The sequence below is a fragment of the Monodelphis domestica genome, chromosome 8 (assembly GCF_027887165.1).
Source record: "Monodelphis domestica isolate mMonDom1 chromosome 8, mMonDom1.pri, whole genome shotgun sequence".
Taxonomy (NCBI): Eukaryota; Metazoa; Chordata; class Mammalia; order Didelphimorphia; family Didelphidae; genus Monodelphis; species Monodelphis domestica.
The window spans coordinates 185,887,388-185,903,551 of record NC_077234.1 but is presented as its reverse complement, the minus strand read 5'-3'; the positions used below and the strand labels follow the sequence as shown (position 1 = coordinate 185,903,551).

Here is a 16,164-nt window from a genome sequence, read left to right as displayed (position 1 = left end):
TCTCTCCCTGTTAGTCTCATGCCTCTGCAAACTTGCTCTAACCCTCTCTTCCTTATAACACTGCATACAGGTGAGGAGAAGGAGTAATTGCTTCCATTGGACTGCTGGGCAGAAGGGAGGGGGAGATATGGTGGAGAGGGGAAAGGAGCAGCTCTGCCAGAGTCCCTCCACCTTTCTGGTAACTAACTCTTGTGAGGTATGGCCCATATGCCCACAGAGAGGTCTCTGTGTATCATGTTTGGCATATGTGATAAAGGTTTGTCATCATAGCAACACACCAAAGCAAATGCAGAGTAACCCTAGTGTTTGATAAACCCAAAGATATCAGCAATGGGGGACAAGTACCCACTCTTCAGTGAAAATTGTTGGGAGAAGCAGAAAATGGTGTCAATCTTAGAAAAGCAGAAATTGTAAATTCACCTTTACTGACAATAGAAAAGCCCGGCATCTCATATCATATACTAAGATAAATTCAAACTGGGTATACAATTTGAACATAAAAGATGACATCATAAGCAAATTAAAAGACCCTGGAAGAAATTAACTATCATTTCTATGAATAAGGGAAGAGTTCATGACTAAACAAGAGTTAGGGAGGTCATTAGGAAGTAAAATAGTTAATTTTTGGTTGTATAAAATTAAAAAGATTTTGCAAAAATGGAAACAAAAAATTTGCAGCAGGTTTGTCATTTTTAATATATATAGGAATATATATATATATATGTATATTGCTGCTCTGTTCTATAGGAAACTGAGGCAAATTTATAAGAACAAGAACTTATTTCCCAGTGGTCAAGATATGAAAAGGCAGTTTTCAGAGAAATCCAAACTACCAATTAAATATATAAAATAATTCTCTATATCACGAATAATTAGATGAATACAAATAAATGCAACTTTTAAAAACCACCATCTCCTCCTTAAATTAACTAAGTTAACAAAAAGGAAAGTAAAAAATGCTAATGGGGCCCTGGAGAAAGAGGTATTATTGTTGGAACTATAACCTGGTCTAGTCATTTTGGAATTTGGAATTATGCCCCCAAAGTTATTAAATTGTGCATATTCTTTGACCCAAAAGAATAGGAAAGAGGGGAAAGGACACACATATATAAAAATATAGCAGCCCTTTTAGCTAAACTGAAAAAAATTGGAAAATGAGGGAATATTCATCATTTGAGGAATGGCTGAACAAGTTATGATTTATGAATGTGATGGAATACTATTGTGCTATCAGAAGGGGAAAATTTTTTTAGAAAAAACTTGGAAGATTTGTATGAACTGATGCAGTGAAGTGAGCAGAACCTGAACAATTTGTATAACCATAATGTTGTAAAAATGAACTCTGAAAAATTTAGTAATTAATACATAATCCAGTAACATCACAATTCCAACTAGCTCATGATGAAACTGCTATCCACCTGTAGACATAGGAATATGAAATAGATGGACCCAAGAATGCAGAACAAATCATATTTTCTTTTCTTCTATTTTTTTCGGACATGTTTAATGAGGGAATCTGTTTTGCATGACTATACATAACTTGTAATGGCTTTTATTTTCTTGCCTTCTCAATGGTTGAGGGAGGGGGAAGGTTAAGGAAGTGAATTTGCTACTGAAAATAAAATAGAATTTTAAAAAGTAATCTTCAGCCACAGGTTTGCCCAGAGGTTTTCTCTGAGGTCCCTTACAACTATGAGATTTTGGGAAAATTAACATTTTTCTCCAACTACATTTTAAGAGTATGAATAAAATTGGTATTTTGTGGGGGATTTGTACACCTGTTCATAAAAGAATAAGATGCCCTTTAGTAGCAAAATTACCCATATTTTAGGAGTTAAGATAGTTTTCCCTTTGTTTCTGAAGTTGCTTCTCTGTTCTCTAAGGCTTCCTAAAGTTAAAAACAACAACAACAACAAAAAACTGGTTAGCTGGTACTTGAGGAGAAGCGATTCCCTCTAGCTTGGGTCCCTGTAGCAGCCAGTTGGGTGTCAGGCACCTCGGCTACAGCAGATCCGAAGCATGTCGGGAATTGTAGTTCCACACCACTCAGGCCCACCCCTTTCTCCACTAGCTCCAGAGATCTCCGCATTCCCTAGAGATCTTCGCATTCCCTGAAGTTCTCCTCACAGAGCTCGTGTGGCGCCCCTCTAATCCCGGAGACACCTAGAGATGCCACAGAGCCCCAAAACACAGCCCCTACCCAAGGCTCCAAAACCTGAGTCCCCCATTTTCACCTCTTCCTAGCAATGTGTCACTAGTGACCCAGCTATTTTTCAGAGGGGCCGTCAGGCTCCGCTGGGCCAAGAAGTCTGGGCCTCCGCGCCTCCGCTGGCGGGAGGGGGCGGGGCGGGGAGAGGCTACGCCTGCGCGGAAGGCGCTAGCGGCGACTGGCTGGGCGGAGATGTTAGGGCTGAGCGCTGATGTTAAAATGGTAGGTGGACCTCGGGTCGCCCCCTGCCGCGGATCTTCTTCCATCTTATCTGTTATCTCCTTACTTCCCCTTCCTTCGGGAGACGGCGGCGAGGGTGGAGTTGGGGCTGCGGCCGGGAGCGGTGAGGAGAGCGGAGGAGAGGAGGGAAGGTCATCGGGAGGGGCGGGAGAGGGGGGGGAGCGCTCTGCTGGCAGGAGGGGAGGTGCGGGGCGGGGCGAGGGGGTGGGTGCCCCTACGGGCCAGGGATGTGGAGACCTGACACCAGCTGCTGCCTTCGCCTTTTTTGGGCTTCGGTTTTCCCCCCAGGCTGGTTGGACAGCTCCCCCGCTCCTCCCCTCTTGGGGTCTCTTTTCTCTTGGGCCTGGGGGGCGTAGATCGGAACTTTCCCAAGGAATTTGAAGTGCCGGTGGTTGAGACGTTTTCTAATTCTCCAATTTGTCCATTTAATGGGTTTGACTTGACGTTGAGGTGAGCTGTCTGGGGAGGTCGCTGCTTTGTGGCGTGTGTGTGTGTGTGTGTGTGTGTGTGTGTGTGTGTGTGTGTGTAAATGTAAGTAAACTTAACACCTTAGTGTTAAAGGAGAGAGGTAGAGAAGATCGTATAGTAGATTATATAGTATATGTATATATATTATGTGTGTGTGTACATATACACATATACAATAGAGTCCATTGTGAAAGTATCTGGTGGCTCTCACCCCACCCCAATTGTAAATTGTATTGCATCTACTTAATTCTATTCTAACTCCACCACAAATTTATTGTAAGGTAGAGCACGACGGGCTTTTTGTTGGTTCATTTAAATACCTTTTCATCTACCAAATTTGGAACCCTCTAGACTTTTAAGAACCATCCAAAAAGAAAAAAAATTCTTTGCCTTCATGGCTAATCCTGGCCTCGATGCTTCCAATATCTTAAGTCAGTGCTCTGGGAGAATGGGGAAAATCTGACGCCTGTGTGATTAAAAAGAAAAGGAAACCTGTGTACAAACGGGATCCATTTTCCGGGCAATAGCATAATTAAAAAACCTAGATAAAGTGTCAGGGAGAAGTAAAGTTATTTAAATGACGTAAACCTTCGATTTCCAGAGATTGCACACTGGGATGTGTGTGTGTGTGTGTGTGTGTGTGTGTGTGTGTGTGTGTGTGTGTGTGCCTTTATTGCAAATAGATGTCATAAAAAGTTGTATGCGAAGGGGATCATTTTAAGTCAGGTCATTGTAAAACCACAGTTTATTATTTTAAAATCTTGTGAATCGTTTGTAAAGCATATATATTTTTCCCATTCATATTTTCTATATAAATCAGGATTTTTCATTTGTAGACTTTGCTTTTTAAAGAAATAAATGCTGACACTCCTTTCAGGTCATACACATATTGTGGTTTTTGAGTTTGTGTATTTAATTTTAAAAAAATCACTAATGAAAATGATCCAACAGGTTGAGTTCAATTTAGTTGTTCAATTTGTTGAATTGAGAATTCTCAGTGATGCCCAATTGTACTTAAGTGGCTTAAGTGTTCTTAAGTATTTCTACTGAAGACACACTTTTGCATTTTATTCATGGGAAATTTTGAGGCACTGGGAAGTTAAGTGGCCTGGACAGGGTTACATAATTCTGTTTCCAGGATCAAATCTCTTGACTATTTCAAGAATTTTGTACTGGAGTCTCCTATCTCAGTATCACAGATTTAGAATTGGAAGGGAAACCTTAGAGGTTAGTCTTCTATGCTTTCCTCATTTCAGAGTGAGGAGCACTGAAGCTGAGAAATTATTTAATTTAAGACCATATAGGTGATAGGTAGCAGAGCCAAATCCTCTAAGTCTAAATCTAAAATTCAGTAAAGTGAAAAACATTATGTGGAAAATGATCTGCTTACACTTTTAAAAATGTTGATAGGGGGCAGCTAGGTAGCTCAGTGAATTGAGAGTCAGGCCCAGAGATAGGAGGTCCTCAGTTCAAAAGTGGCCCTCAGATACCTCCCAGCTGTGTGACCCTGGGCAAGTCACTTAACCCCCATTGCCTAGCCCTTACCACTCTTCTGCCTTGGAACCAATACACAGTATTGATAACAAAAAAAAAGGTAAGGGTTTTAAAATATATATATACATAAATGCTGCTAAATATTTACTTTCTATAGAGGCCATAATTAAATTACCTGACATATATATCTTTACATTTCTTAGTATTTTTTTTAAAATCCAGAGAGAATATCTGAAAGAAACGACTTAGTTCTTATTTATTCCTTTAGTACATTGAACAGGTTCAGTGATCATATTGTTTGTTTGTTTTTTAACCCTTACTCTTTGTCTTAGTAACAACTCCAAGACAGAAAGGCAAAGGCTAGGCAGAGTTAAATGACTTGTCCAGGATCACACAGCTTCTGAGTATCTGAAGTTAGATTTTAACCCAGATTCTCTGAACTCCAGGCCTGGTGCTCTATCCACTGTGCCACCTAACTGCCCATACATTCCATGAACTAAGGGGTCAGTGAGCCATTCCCACTCTCTTCCAACTTCTAAATATGCTGCTGCATCAGCATGATTTGAACTAGTTGTGAACTTAATTATATTAAAAACTAGTTCTAATATATTATTTTAATGCAATTCTATGGCATTGAAGAACTTAATTTTATTTACTCTAGCTTAAAAGTCCTTATCCTGTCTCAATGGGCTCTATTGTTGTTTGATTAGTTGGGTTTTTTTTTTTAACTATGTATAAGTTCTTTCTGTGCCCACTTTCTGGAAGCATTTGTGTTTTAAAAACCTATTTAGAAAGCTACCTTTGTGCTTTAATGTTTCTTTTTCATTAATTTCTCCTCAAGACAGCTGTAACAGTGAATATTAGATTAATAAACTTCAGTAATATTTTTAAACTAGAAAGCTTGATATTCATTAAGAAAAAATATGTTCATACCTGCATTAAGTTAAGAATATCATCTTTCTAATAGGCCTATTTTACATTTTTAAAGTAACTTTCTAAAATGGAATGTGTGAAAATCAAAATACATTTTGTGAAAAAATGGTTAATTAAAATAATTTTTGATAATTCTTGATAAAAGTAATTTTAAAAGGTAGATTTTACATATTTGTTACTATATAGATGCTGTCATTTCAATTTTCAGAAGAATATGCAGTCTTTTTAACTGATGAAGAACAAGGCTTTGTCTTCCTGTAATTCTGAAGTGAAAGTTGAGTCACCATACAAGAAAAATAAATCCACTTAAAATATAGGCATTAGTAATAGAATGCTGAACCAAACTTCTGGATTAGCTTCATTGGCTTTCCTGCTTCTTTTGCATCCCAAAGCATAAGTTTAAATCATCTCAGAAGGACAAGATCCGTCAGTTTATGACATTTACCCAGGCTGGTGAAAAGACTGCTATATACTGTTTAATGCAGAATGAGTGGAAACTAGAAGTGGCAACTGACAACTACTTCCAGAACCCAGACTTGTACTACAAAGAATCCATGAAAAATTCAGTAGATAAAAAGAAGTTAGAACAACTGTATAACAGGTATAAAGGTAAGACTTGCTTTTAAAACATTTGCATAAACATTGCTAAAACTTTTAGCATCTCTTATAAGGATGTGTTTTTAGTTCATATAGTATTATGTAAAACCATTTTTTAAGGTATTGTTCCTCTTATCTCCTAATATTCAATACACAACACCCAATTTAGTTCAACAACTTTACTAAAACAGTTTATTCAAAGTAGAGAGGCATTTTTTTCTTCTTTGACATATAGTTTATTGTAATCATGACTTGGATATAATTTTGTCACAAAGTATTTTTTTCTTCAGTTCTTGTTAAAGATGCTTTTAAAAATTCAAGACATAAAACTAATTCAGAATTAAGTATGCACATTGTTTCAGAAGAGGTTTTAATATTGATACTCACTGTTTGAATATTGGACAAAGAAACTTTGAAAAGAAATTATTTGAATTTGTAATCAGTCTGTGGTTGTTTTTTTTTTGCTTGCTTTTATTAATTATTGTTTAAAAATCAATTGATGTTTAGAACAAAACTTTTCCAGCTCACATATGGCTATAACAATTATTATCTATGCCTCTCCCTTGACAGAGCTTTTAATAGTTTGAAAGAATTCATTATATCTTCACAAAAACAGCTCAATGATTTCCAAAATCTATATAACTTGCCATATCTATGCTAAGATTTATTGATAGCATCTGAAACAAAAATATTAAATAAAATTCCTTTTTGTTTTTATTGCAATGGATTTCTTTGGAGAGGATTTTTTCTTAACATTTTATTTTAATTTTTTGACAAAATTCATCTAGCATGAACAGCTCAGTATACAAAGAATAAAAGAGAATTGTATATGAAACTGTAAACTGTTACATAGTTTTAAAAGTGTATCTTAAACATGACAATACTAAAATTGTTCTATTTGTGTCCCATTTTGAACAAAATTTTGCTTCCTGAAGTATATTTTTTAATGTTTCTTGGATGCTTCTTTTTTTTATGTTTAACTAACACTGTCTACTAACTCCCCAAACACTTTCCCACTCCCAAATAGAAGCACATCCTTGTAACAAATTAGTATAATCAAGTACAAAACAAATCAATAGATTGACACAAGCCCAAAAATGTATGACTCAAACCACACCTGCCCTCTATTTTATCTCTGCCAAGAGGAAGAAGCCATCTCTCATCATCAGGCCTCTGAAGTCATCACTGGTCATTGCATCAGAGTTCTGAAATCTTTCAAAGTTGTTTTCCTTTCCCTTGTTACAATGATCATGTAAATTGTTCCCTTGCTTAACTTTGTATTTCCCATACTAAAACAACTGTGGTTTATATTGTAAGAACTATGTTTTAGACCAGAACAAATACTTTTCTGATTGACAATTTTGCTTATTCTCTTTGCATATGATTAAAAAAATACTTCGTATTGTACATATATGCCCCTTAAAAAAAAACAACTTAAAAACATTTTGAGATAGAATCATAGGTTTGCACTTAATGGAGCTCTAAAAAATAAACAATTTAAAAATGTTTTTGGAGCTACATTTACATAATTGTTAGAGTTATTTTTAATGACCTTTAACCTTCTGTCTTAGCATTATTAGTTTATTGGTTCCAAAGCAGAAGAGTTATAAGGGGTGGCCAATGGGGATTAACTGACTTGTCCAGGGTCAAACAGCTAGGAAGTGTCTGAGGCCACAGCTGAACCCAAGATCTCCCATCTCGAGGCCTATCTGTTAATCCACCTAGCTGCTCCTTGAATTCACTTCCTAGAGCTAGTTGATATGCCTTTCAAATATTTTTTAATAAGTACAAATAACAAGTCTTTATATTAAGCATTTTAATTTAAACTCATTCCCTTTAAGTAATGAAACCAGAAGACACTGTATAAATCCAACAAATAATAATAGATTCTACTAATTTCAAATGACTGTTCAGTATTGCATTTATCTATTTTTATAAAGTAAATGTGTTTATATATATGTACATATATGTTCACAAACATATCTTATCCACAAACAGGTCTTATCCTAAAAAAAAATGTAAAAAACATAATTAGGTAGACATGCCACTGCAATTAAGCCACTTTAAAGTTTCATTAAATGTTGTTAGATACTTGTATAAAATTATTTCATTGCTCAGGTAACATCTTAGCCCATATTTCTATTTCCATTCCATTCCATATGCAAAGTCAGACTTGGTGTTTTGTGAGATCAGAGCATCATAAATCAGCTCATAGAAATTGTGTGTGTGTGTGTGTGTGTGTACACCTTTGGCTTTGGCTCATCTTGCATAGTTGTGTTTACATGGCCTCCTACATAAGGAAGATTGCATTTGTAGGAAATTGTGATATAATAATTACATTTATGCCAACATCAATAACACAGGCATAATAACTAAGTAAACCAGAATATAGTTAGATGACCAAAGTAAAATTTTGCCTTTTAATCACATTGCCCCTCTCCCCACCCTTTACAACAGAACAAATGTGCGTGTGAATAAGTTTTTGAAAACTTACCTTATTTATCTTCTTAGCCACTACTGGACTGTCAGTAGATCATTTATACATAAATATTGTCAAGAATTTTTACTCTGTATATGTAGGTTATGCTTTGTCTTTGATCGCACAGGTTGTGTCTTGAAGCAGAACAGGCAATGCAGAACTTATTTCTTTTAAGCCCTTATCTTCTCTCTTAGACAGAAGAGTGGTAAGAGCTATGCCGTTGGGCTTAAGTCACTTGCCAGGGTCATACAACTAGGACGTGTCAAAGGCCAGATATGAACCCAGGGCCTCCTGATTCCCAGGCCTGGCATTCTATCCACTGTTCTACCTCGCTGCTCCCTGAATGAATTTCTACTGTCATCTTTCTTTCAACTTTAGCTATTTAGACTAACAGAAATATAAACTTGTATTATAATGTCAGATTATAAGTAATATATTTTTGAAGATAGTAACCTCATTTGGTTTAGTCATGCCAAGCTGCTTACGCTGATGTTGTGTGATAGTTACTAAACAATATTGTTTCTAATTAAAGCCAAGAAAACTGACTCATTTTTGGTTTTCATACTATGAATGAGTAAACTAATATTTAATTTTTTTTCCAAATTGGAATTAAGAAAAAACATCTGAACTACTAAGTTCATATGTATGAAAAGAGAAAGCTATTGAAAGTGAAGAATATATTTTATACAGTGGCATTTAAATGAAATTTTCTTCATCTTACTCTGTTACGGAAATAAAAGTTAGATTGTTCTATACCTCAGTTATACTTGTCATTAGTAGTGGCAGTTTCCTACTGATGGGTTGCTTTTTTGCCACCTTTGCTATTCTTGTTTTATTCTGTAGCAGTTAATTTGTTTTATTTTCCTCTTTTTTGCTTCAAAGCAAGTAGAATATTTTTTGAAAAAGATTCCACTTATCTAGGCTAGTAAATATAATTTTATTAAGTAAAAGTTGTTTTTGATTTACCATGATTGCTAGGTTTATTGCTTCCTGAATATGACAAACTATACTATAAATATGGAATGCAAAGCACCATTAGACTGTTTATTCCTTTATGCTTGCAGTTTACAATGATATAATTCTTCTGTCTTGTCATTTTAAATTCAGATCCACAAGATGAGAATAAAATTGGCATTGATGGAATTCAACAGTTTTGTGATGATTTAGGTCTGGATCCTGCCCATATCAGTGTTCTTGTCATAGCATGGAAATTCAGGGCAGCTACTCAATGTGAATTCAGTAAAAAGGAATTTATGGATGGCATGACAGAGCTGGGGTGAGTGAATAAATGGGTGACTTCTACAATGCAGAATTGCTATCTTTTCATTGTATTTTTTTCATCAGATATTTTTACCATTTTTAAAAAAATCAGCCCATGCACATCACATTCTTATATCATTCCTGTGGATGTCTTTGTGTCTTCCTATAGCTAGCTATCTGTCCCTTTCAAGTGATTTAACTGATTTCTTTTTCAATTCCACTCTAATGATTTGTACATTTGTACATGTTATTACTCTTTTTTTCATCTGAACCTGTGACTTCATTGGTAAGGGAACTCCTGGTAAAAGAAATTTTCTCTCCCTTTTATGGTCTTAGAGAGTTGTTTAGGGAGAGATTAAGTGACTACCAAAGTCATAGCCAAACTATAGACTGAGACTAGCTAGGCTTTACAGACTGAAACCAACTCTCCAAGTAGTAGGCTGTGCTACTAAAACTCAAATGAGACTCACTATAACCCTGGGAGATAGATACTGTGAGTACATATAAGTTCCTATTTTTATATGAGGAAACCTATCTTCAGAGAGGTAGTTTTCCTTTGGTCACATAGCTCATAAGTGTTAGAAATGAAGTTTAAAACCAATTCTTTTAATCAAGCCTTTTTGTTTAGATTAGTCCTTCTTATTAATACCTTAAATCACTCTCGGACATATCAATTCTTTTTTCCTAATTTCAAATCCTTACAACCAGCACTGAGGAATACTTTGTTATTCTGTTATTCACTGTTATTTTATTACTGTATTATTTTATATAAAATAAAATATACAAAAATAAATTTCACTTATCTGTTAACTAGAATGGTACTTCCTACCACTGAATTATAGTCCTTTAAGCATCCTGTAATACTTCAGGGTTATAAAGATAGGGGGAGGGATTGCTTTCATTTAATATTTAATTTAATATTTTGCTATTGTGATTTAGCAAATCCTTGATACTAATGAAAATAGGTGGAATTATATAACTACATTGAAATGAATGAAATATTGAACTATTTCATGTGGTAATGGAAATGCTAACCTGTTTTGCTATAAGTTTTGACCCTCTTACAGGAAAAATTGTTTTGGGAGAACAACAAAAGGAAGCTTTATAACTTTTGAAATAAAAGAATTCTCTTGAAACAGAGGGAAAGCATAAAAAAGCATAAGTATTTGGAATGTGACTCTTCAGTCCTGTAATGTGCCATGTTCTTGGTAGATGCTTAAGAAATATTAATTATAATGATAGGAGACTTGCTATACTTTTTCAGGATTTAAAAATTCAATTATATATATATATATATATATATGAAAAATATGAAGCTCTAAATACAGAACAAAAGAGACCCATTACAGAACTTTCCTATTAGTAGTTTCTGATATCCCAGCAGTGGTTTATAATCATAAATGATACTTTTTGGAAATAATTTTTAATATTATTTTTAGTTTGCTAGCTAGCATGGAAAACTTTCCCTGAAGCAACTATTAGAAAAACAGTTATTGGACTTTGTTCAGGAATTAAATGTTTCCTATAAGGTAATTTTTCAGATAATGAACCTTTATTCATTTAAATAAGCATCAATACTTTGCTTTATCTATTTTGGGTGTAAAGAAATCTTACTAAATTAGTATGACATATTTCCCAGTCTTTTGAGATTATATGCCAAACATAATTTAATCTTTTTTTGATAGTCTAATTTAGTCATTAACAACTCCAATGAGTATACTGTACTATCAGACATGAATGCCCTTCGAGCCTATTGAGTTGTATAGGAGTTGTTTGCTATTTCTATTCTTATGGTTTGGGAAAGCAGCTGACAAAGGTTTTTAGTGTTGTTTATAAAATAAAAATAAGTGGACACTAAGGGAAGTCACAAGGCTTAATAGACTGCATAAGCTTTAGTGCATGCTTGGCACATATATAGGAAGTGCTTAATAAAATGTTTTTCACTCGTTTATGGATTTTTTATCAGCAGAGCAATTCCTTAAAAACTTTTTTTAAGGATCTTTTTCATTTTTTAAAACTATTTTCCATTTAGTTGATGTTACTGAAAAAAATGTGAGGCAGGACAATTTTTTTTTGTTATATACTTAAAAAACCTTAAGTTCATTGTATTTCACTATGATTTCTTTTTAAAGGTCCTTATATATTATATCATGAAGAAAAAGACAAATGACATTTTATCAGTAATGTTACTAAGCGTAACTTTTGGAGCCAAATTAAGTGCTAATGCACTTCTGTTAATAAATGTGTTTTATACAATTTTTCTATTGAAAATAGTATTCACTGATTAACTTTTTTACAATAGGTGTGATACCACAGAAAAATTAAAAGCTCTTTTACCAAGAATAGAACAAGAGCTAAAGGATGCGATAAAATTCAAAGATTTTTATCAGTTTACCTTTAACTTTGCTAAGAACCCTGGACAAAAAGGTTTAGGTGAGTATGTTAAATACGAAATATATAATGCTTTTTAAATTTCTAGTGGTTTTATAATTGATGTGATCACTGATTCTTCAGTTTTTCTAATAATAATACTAGAAATTTCAACAAGTTTTTGTCCTTTTTTTTTTTGAGATTTTACTCAGTAAGCTAAACTGGGATAGCTTATAATTTCAAGAGTAAATGGATGATATTTTTGACTTTCAGGTATTCTCAAAGGTTTTGGAAAACTCTTAATTAACAAATTTTATTCTGTAAAATACCTTTTGATACATGTAAACTTAAGACGTCTCTATTCCCTTGCATGACAGCACCACAAGATATTGATATTAGCCTGACATTGATATTAACTACATCCAGTATATTAGAAAGAAATTATAAACCACTCCAGTTTCTTTGCCAAGAAAATCCCAACTGGACTGAAGAGTTGGACGTTATTGAAAAATAGACTGAACAATATATTAGGGAGATCAGCAGTTAATATTTAACATCTGTCTAGTTATTGAAACTTATTTTCCTATCTTTTATAGTGTCAGTTCTTAGCTTCTTTTGGCTAGTATTGAGATTAGCTAGTTAAACTCTATATAACTTGTTTAACATCTAAAGTAATAGCAAAATATTAAAGTCATGTCTAATATGAATGCAATGTATCAACCTAAATCTAAATCAAACTACATTTGAATACTTCATGTTTTTGTGGAATGGCCTTAGTAGTCCAAATAGCTTTAAGAATATGAATGATATTGTTGAAGAATTGACATTCTAAAGTTTATTTTTTTCTTAGGCAACAAGACAGGTTAGTATGACTTTAAATATCTAGCAACCCACATTAACCCACAACTTAAGGTAAAATTATGACTGGTTTGTCTCAGTAAGATCCTACCTACAAACTTGAAAGCATGTTATGCTTTGTTAGTATAATAAGAAACATTAGAAAAAGTATTTTGAATTCACAAATATTTCTAAACTTTGAAGAAACCAATAAAACTTGAAGAAATAAGACAGTGGTTTGAAGAATGAAGGGAATAGTCTTTCATACAGACAATCCTAACCTCTCCATCTCCCCTACCCACCGTTTTCATACAAATACATTTTTATTTGCATATTCTGTTTTTGCACTGGAGTCAAGTAGTAGCTATAAAAGTACAAAGGGTGTTTTTAATGCCTCACAATTAAATAAGTGTAGAATTGCCTGTTACCATAACTGCTACTGCAAGGGCGATTTTCAATTTTCTTCCTTTTCTCCTTCTTGTTTCTCACCTATATATTTTGGAATTGCTCTTTTGGTTTTTAATTGTTCATGTTCTTGAACTGCAGTGAGTCTGTTGTCAGCGTTCCCGTTGCCTTTAGGCTGCTCCATCACATCCCAAAGAGCTTTTTTTACCCTGCATGCCACTGCTTTGCAGATCTCGTGCCTGACACCTCAGGAGCACAGCCAGGTCTCAGCAAGAGGGTCCTATAAAGGAAACCACTTGAGTCGATCTACTTAAAACATGAAAAGATGGAAGTATCGTTGACTCCTGTGGGAGAACAATTGGGAAAGTATGGATGTCTTTTTCCCTAACCAGGGAAAGCGGGTGAGCAAAGCTGAGAGTCATGTGAATTATGTTAAAGTGCAGCAACTAGCTCTAAAAGCAAAGGGTCTTGCAGATTTCATATTTATTAAAATTTTAACAGCATAGTATTCTTCTTCATTAGAATTCTTGAAAGCCAGCTGAGGCCACATAATCAAATTCTTGGGATCCCCAGGGGAAGAAGATTGTGGTATAGTTTCTTTATGAAGAAAATAATTACTGTTTCACTTGGCCTGACTTCAAAGGATGACCTGATTATTTTTCATAAGAAGCTTCAGAAACAAAAAGGAACTGGAAAGACTGCAGTTCTTAGGAAATAAGAAGAAAAAACTGAAGTCAAACTGGGTTTCCCTTCCCCCTTTTGTGTCTACCTCAGTTAACGTATAACTTAGGTGAAGAAAGGATTTGAATGTTAGCCTTCCTGACCGTGGATATATCTGCAGGTGTCTCCATAGCCTACCAAGCAAATTGCTTCTTGTAAGAAACATCAACATATCACCTGGAGAGGGATAAAAAGACTACAATAAATGATTATTCCAGAAAATGTAAGAGGCTGCGATAAAGGTGGCTATAAAGAAGAGGCCTGCAAAAACTGACAACTGGACCTTGTTGGATTGAGTTCTTGTAATATTGGTACATGAGGAATAATTTGGCTTATAGTTTTCATTCCTGTGGAGATGTTTTGAAATATTGAATGACATGTTTATTTTAAAATATTTATTGTTATTATACATATCAGCATGGAAGAACAGAAGGGTTATATTAGCCTACTCCAGTACCCTGGTAGCTGGTAGCTCTTCCTCTACCTTGAAACTGTCATCCATTTCTCCCTCCAGGGGCCTCAATGCTTCCCTGCCCTTCTTTCTTCCTTTCTCTTCCTTTAATGTTCTTTTTGACAACTATAATACCTACTCTTTTATGTGTACTTGGTCCAGAGGTCATTTGTTATAGTTGGCCCAGATGTAACATATCATTTTATCCTATTTACCCAGCTAATTAATTGTTAACTACTATATTGGTCTGCCCCAAATTTTAAGCTGCACCCTAAAATGAGATCTTTGAAAGGGAAAAAATATATTAGTATTAGTATTACCCTAGAAAGAGAAGACATTTCAGCCTGACACATTAATATGCATTTGTATTTTTAAGCAACCCTGTATAGATTTGTTGCCTTTATGAAAAATAATGTGCCTATAACATATTTGTGCAGTAGGGAGAGTGCTAGATTGGGAGTCAGAGAACCTGGGTTCAAATTCTAGTTCCACCACTTACTACTATCTGTGTAAGCAAGTCACTTAGCCTTGTTGTAGTGAAAATTTCACCTAATTTCTACCTGCCTCAGTCTCCCCTAAATTTTCATCTTTACAGCCTCCTCCCTGTGCCTCAGTTTTTCTTATCTTTAAAATGAGGGAGATGGATTAGTTCATTTTTAAATGTTGCTTCCAATTCTAAATCTATACTTATGAACATTTCTCAGTGCTATAGATCAATGACATCACACTCAAATGGAAGTAAATTCCTATGCTGACTTAGCAAACCAGAAATTAATTTGCATTCTATTGTATTTTTATTTATTCACTGACACTTATCTGGTTCAGGCCATTCCCAAGTTTTGCTGGCAGTTGACACTCTACCCTAGATAATGTTTCCCTAAAACTCCACCCATTGTTTACCCTGGATGGAGAGGGCTGTTTTCTTTAGTATTGCTTCTTTATTTTTCTATAGCAAGGGTAAGCAAATAAGTTTTCTTTTATTTATTCCTTTATGAGGACATAAAACTAATCATTAAAACTGTTCTTCCTGATAATAGAAGAAAAGGAAAACCAGATGGAGGGTTTTACTTTCATTCTCCTTTTCCCTCCTCCCCTTCAAAATCATACCTTTCATAACACTAGCCACTAGTTTGAAGGTTGGTTTTACAGCTAGGCAGTGCAAGTAGCTTTTTGTCTTAAAGTATAAAACCCCAACATATGTTAGTCCAACTTAATGACAATATTCTTTTTTTTTTTGCCTTGAAGTCTTTCACATTTTCAAGGGTCACTTATTTTCACTCATGGAAGGGAAGGAGTTGGGCTTTCATCTGCTTACACTTTTATTATTCAATATTTTATTTATTAATAGCCTAGTGTGTGCAAAATACTGCAGTAGAGGAAATGAAAATTTTAAATAAGCCTTGGCCCTCCTACCCTCATGAAACTTAAGAGTCTAGTAGGATATAATATGGATTGAATATAATATAAAATTATAAAGAAGATATAAACAAATAGAGCTTCAAATATAGCAGATGCTTAAAATTTGTTGAATTAATAGAGGTATAAAACAGAACAGTTGGAATATCCAGGGAGAAAATAGAAAGCTGCTCTCCAACAGGAGAGCAAGAAAGGCTTCATGGAGAAGATAGCAGTTGAATTAAGGTTTCAAAGGTTAGGTCTGAATTTCACAGGGTAAGCAATGAGAGAGAATATCATGTGATG

At 34.6% G+C, this 16,164-nt stretch overlaps 1 protein-coding gene across 7 annotated transcripts in view; it reads left to right on the top strand.

Annotated features, from left to right (window-relative positions):
- Nucleotides 1-2,102: 2,102 nt before the first annotated feature.
- DCUN1D2 (defective in cullin neddylation 1 domain containing 2) overlaps nucleotides 2,103-16,164 on the top strand; it is a 29,626-nt gene continuing 15,564 nt past the window's right edge. The window contains exons 1-4 of one of the 7 annotated variants that reach the window (XM_007501241.2): nucleotides 2,103-2,431; nucleotides 5,737-5,953; nucleotides 9,528-9,696; nucleotides 11,983-12,113. In XM_007501241.2, coding sequence (XP_007501303.1) covers nucleotides 2,402-2,431; nucleotides 5,737-5,953; nucleotides 9,528-9,696; nucleotides 11,983-12,113 — 547 coding nt within the window. In that variant the 5' untranslated portion in view covers nucleotides 2,103-2,401. Of the gene's footprint in view, nucleotides 2,553-2,655; nucleotides 2,900-5,530; nucleotides 5,954-9,527; nucleotides 9,697-11,982; nucleotides 12,114-16,164 lie in introns of those variants that run through there. The other 6 variants (XM_007501243.3, XM_056807237.1, XM_056807236.1 and 3 more) reach the window with 6 other exon arrangements.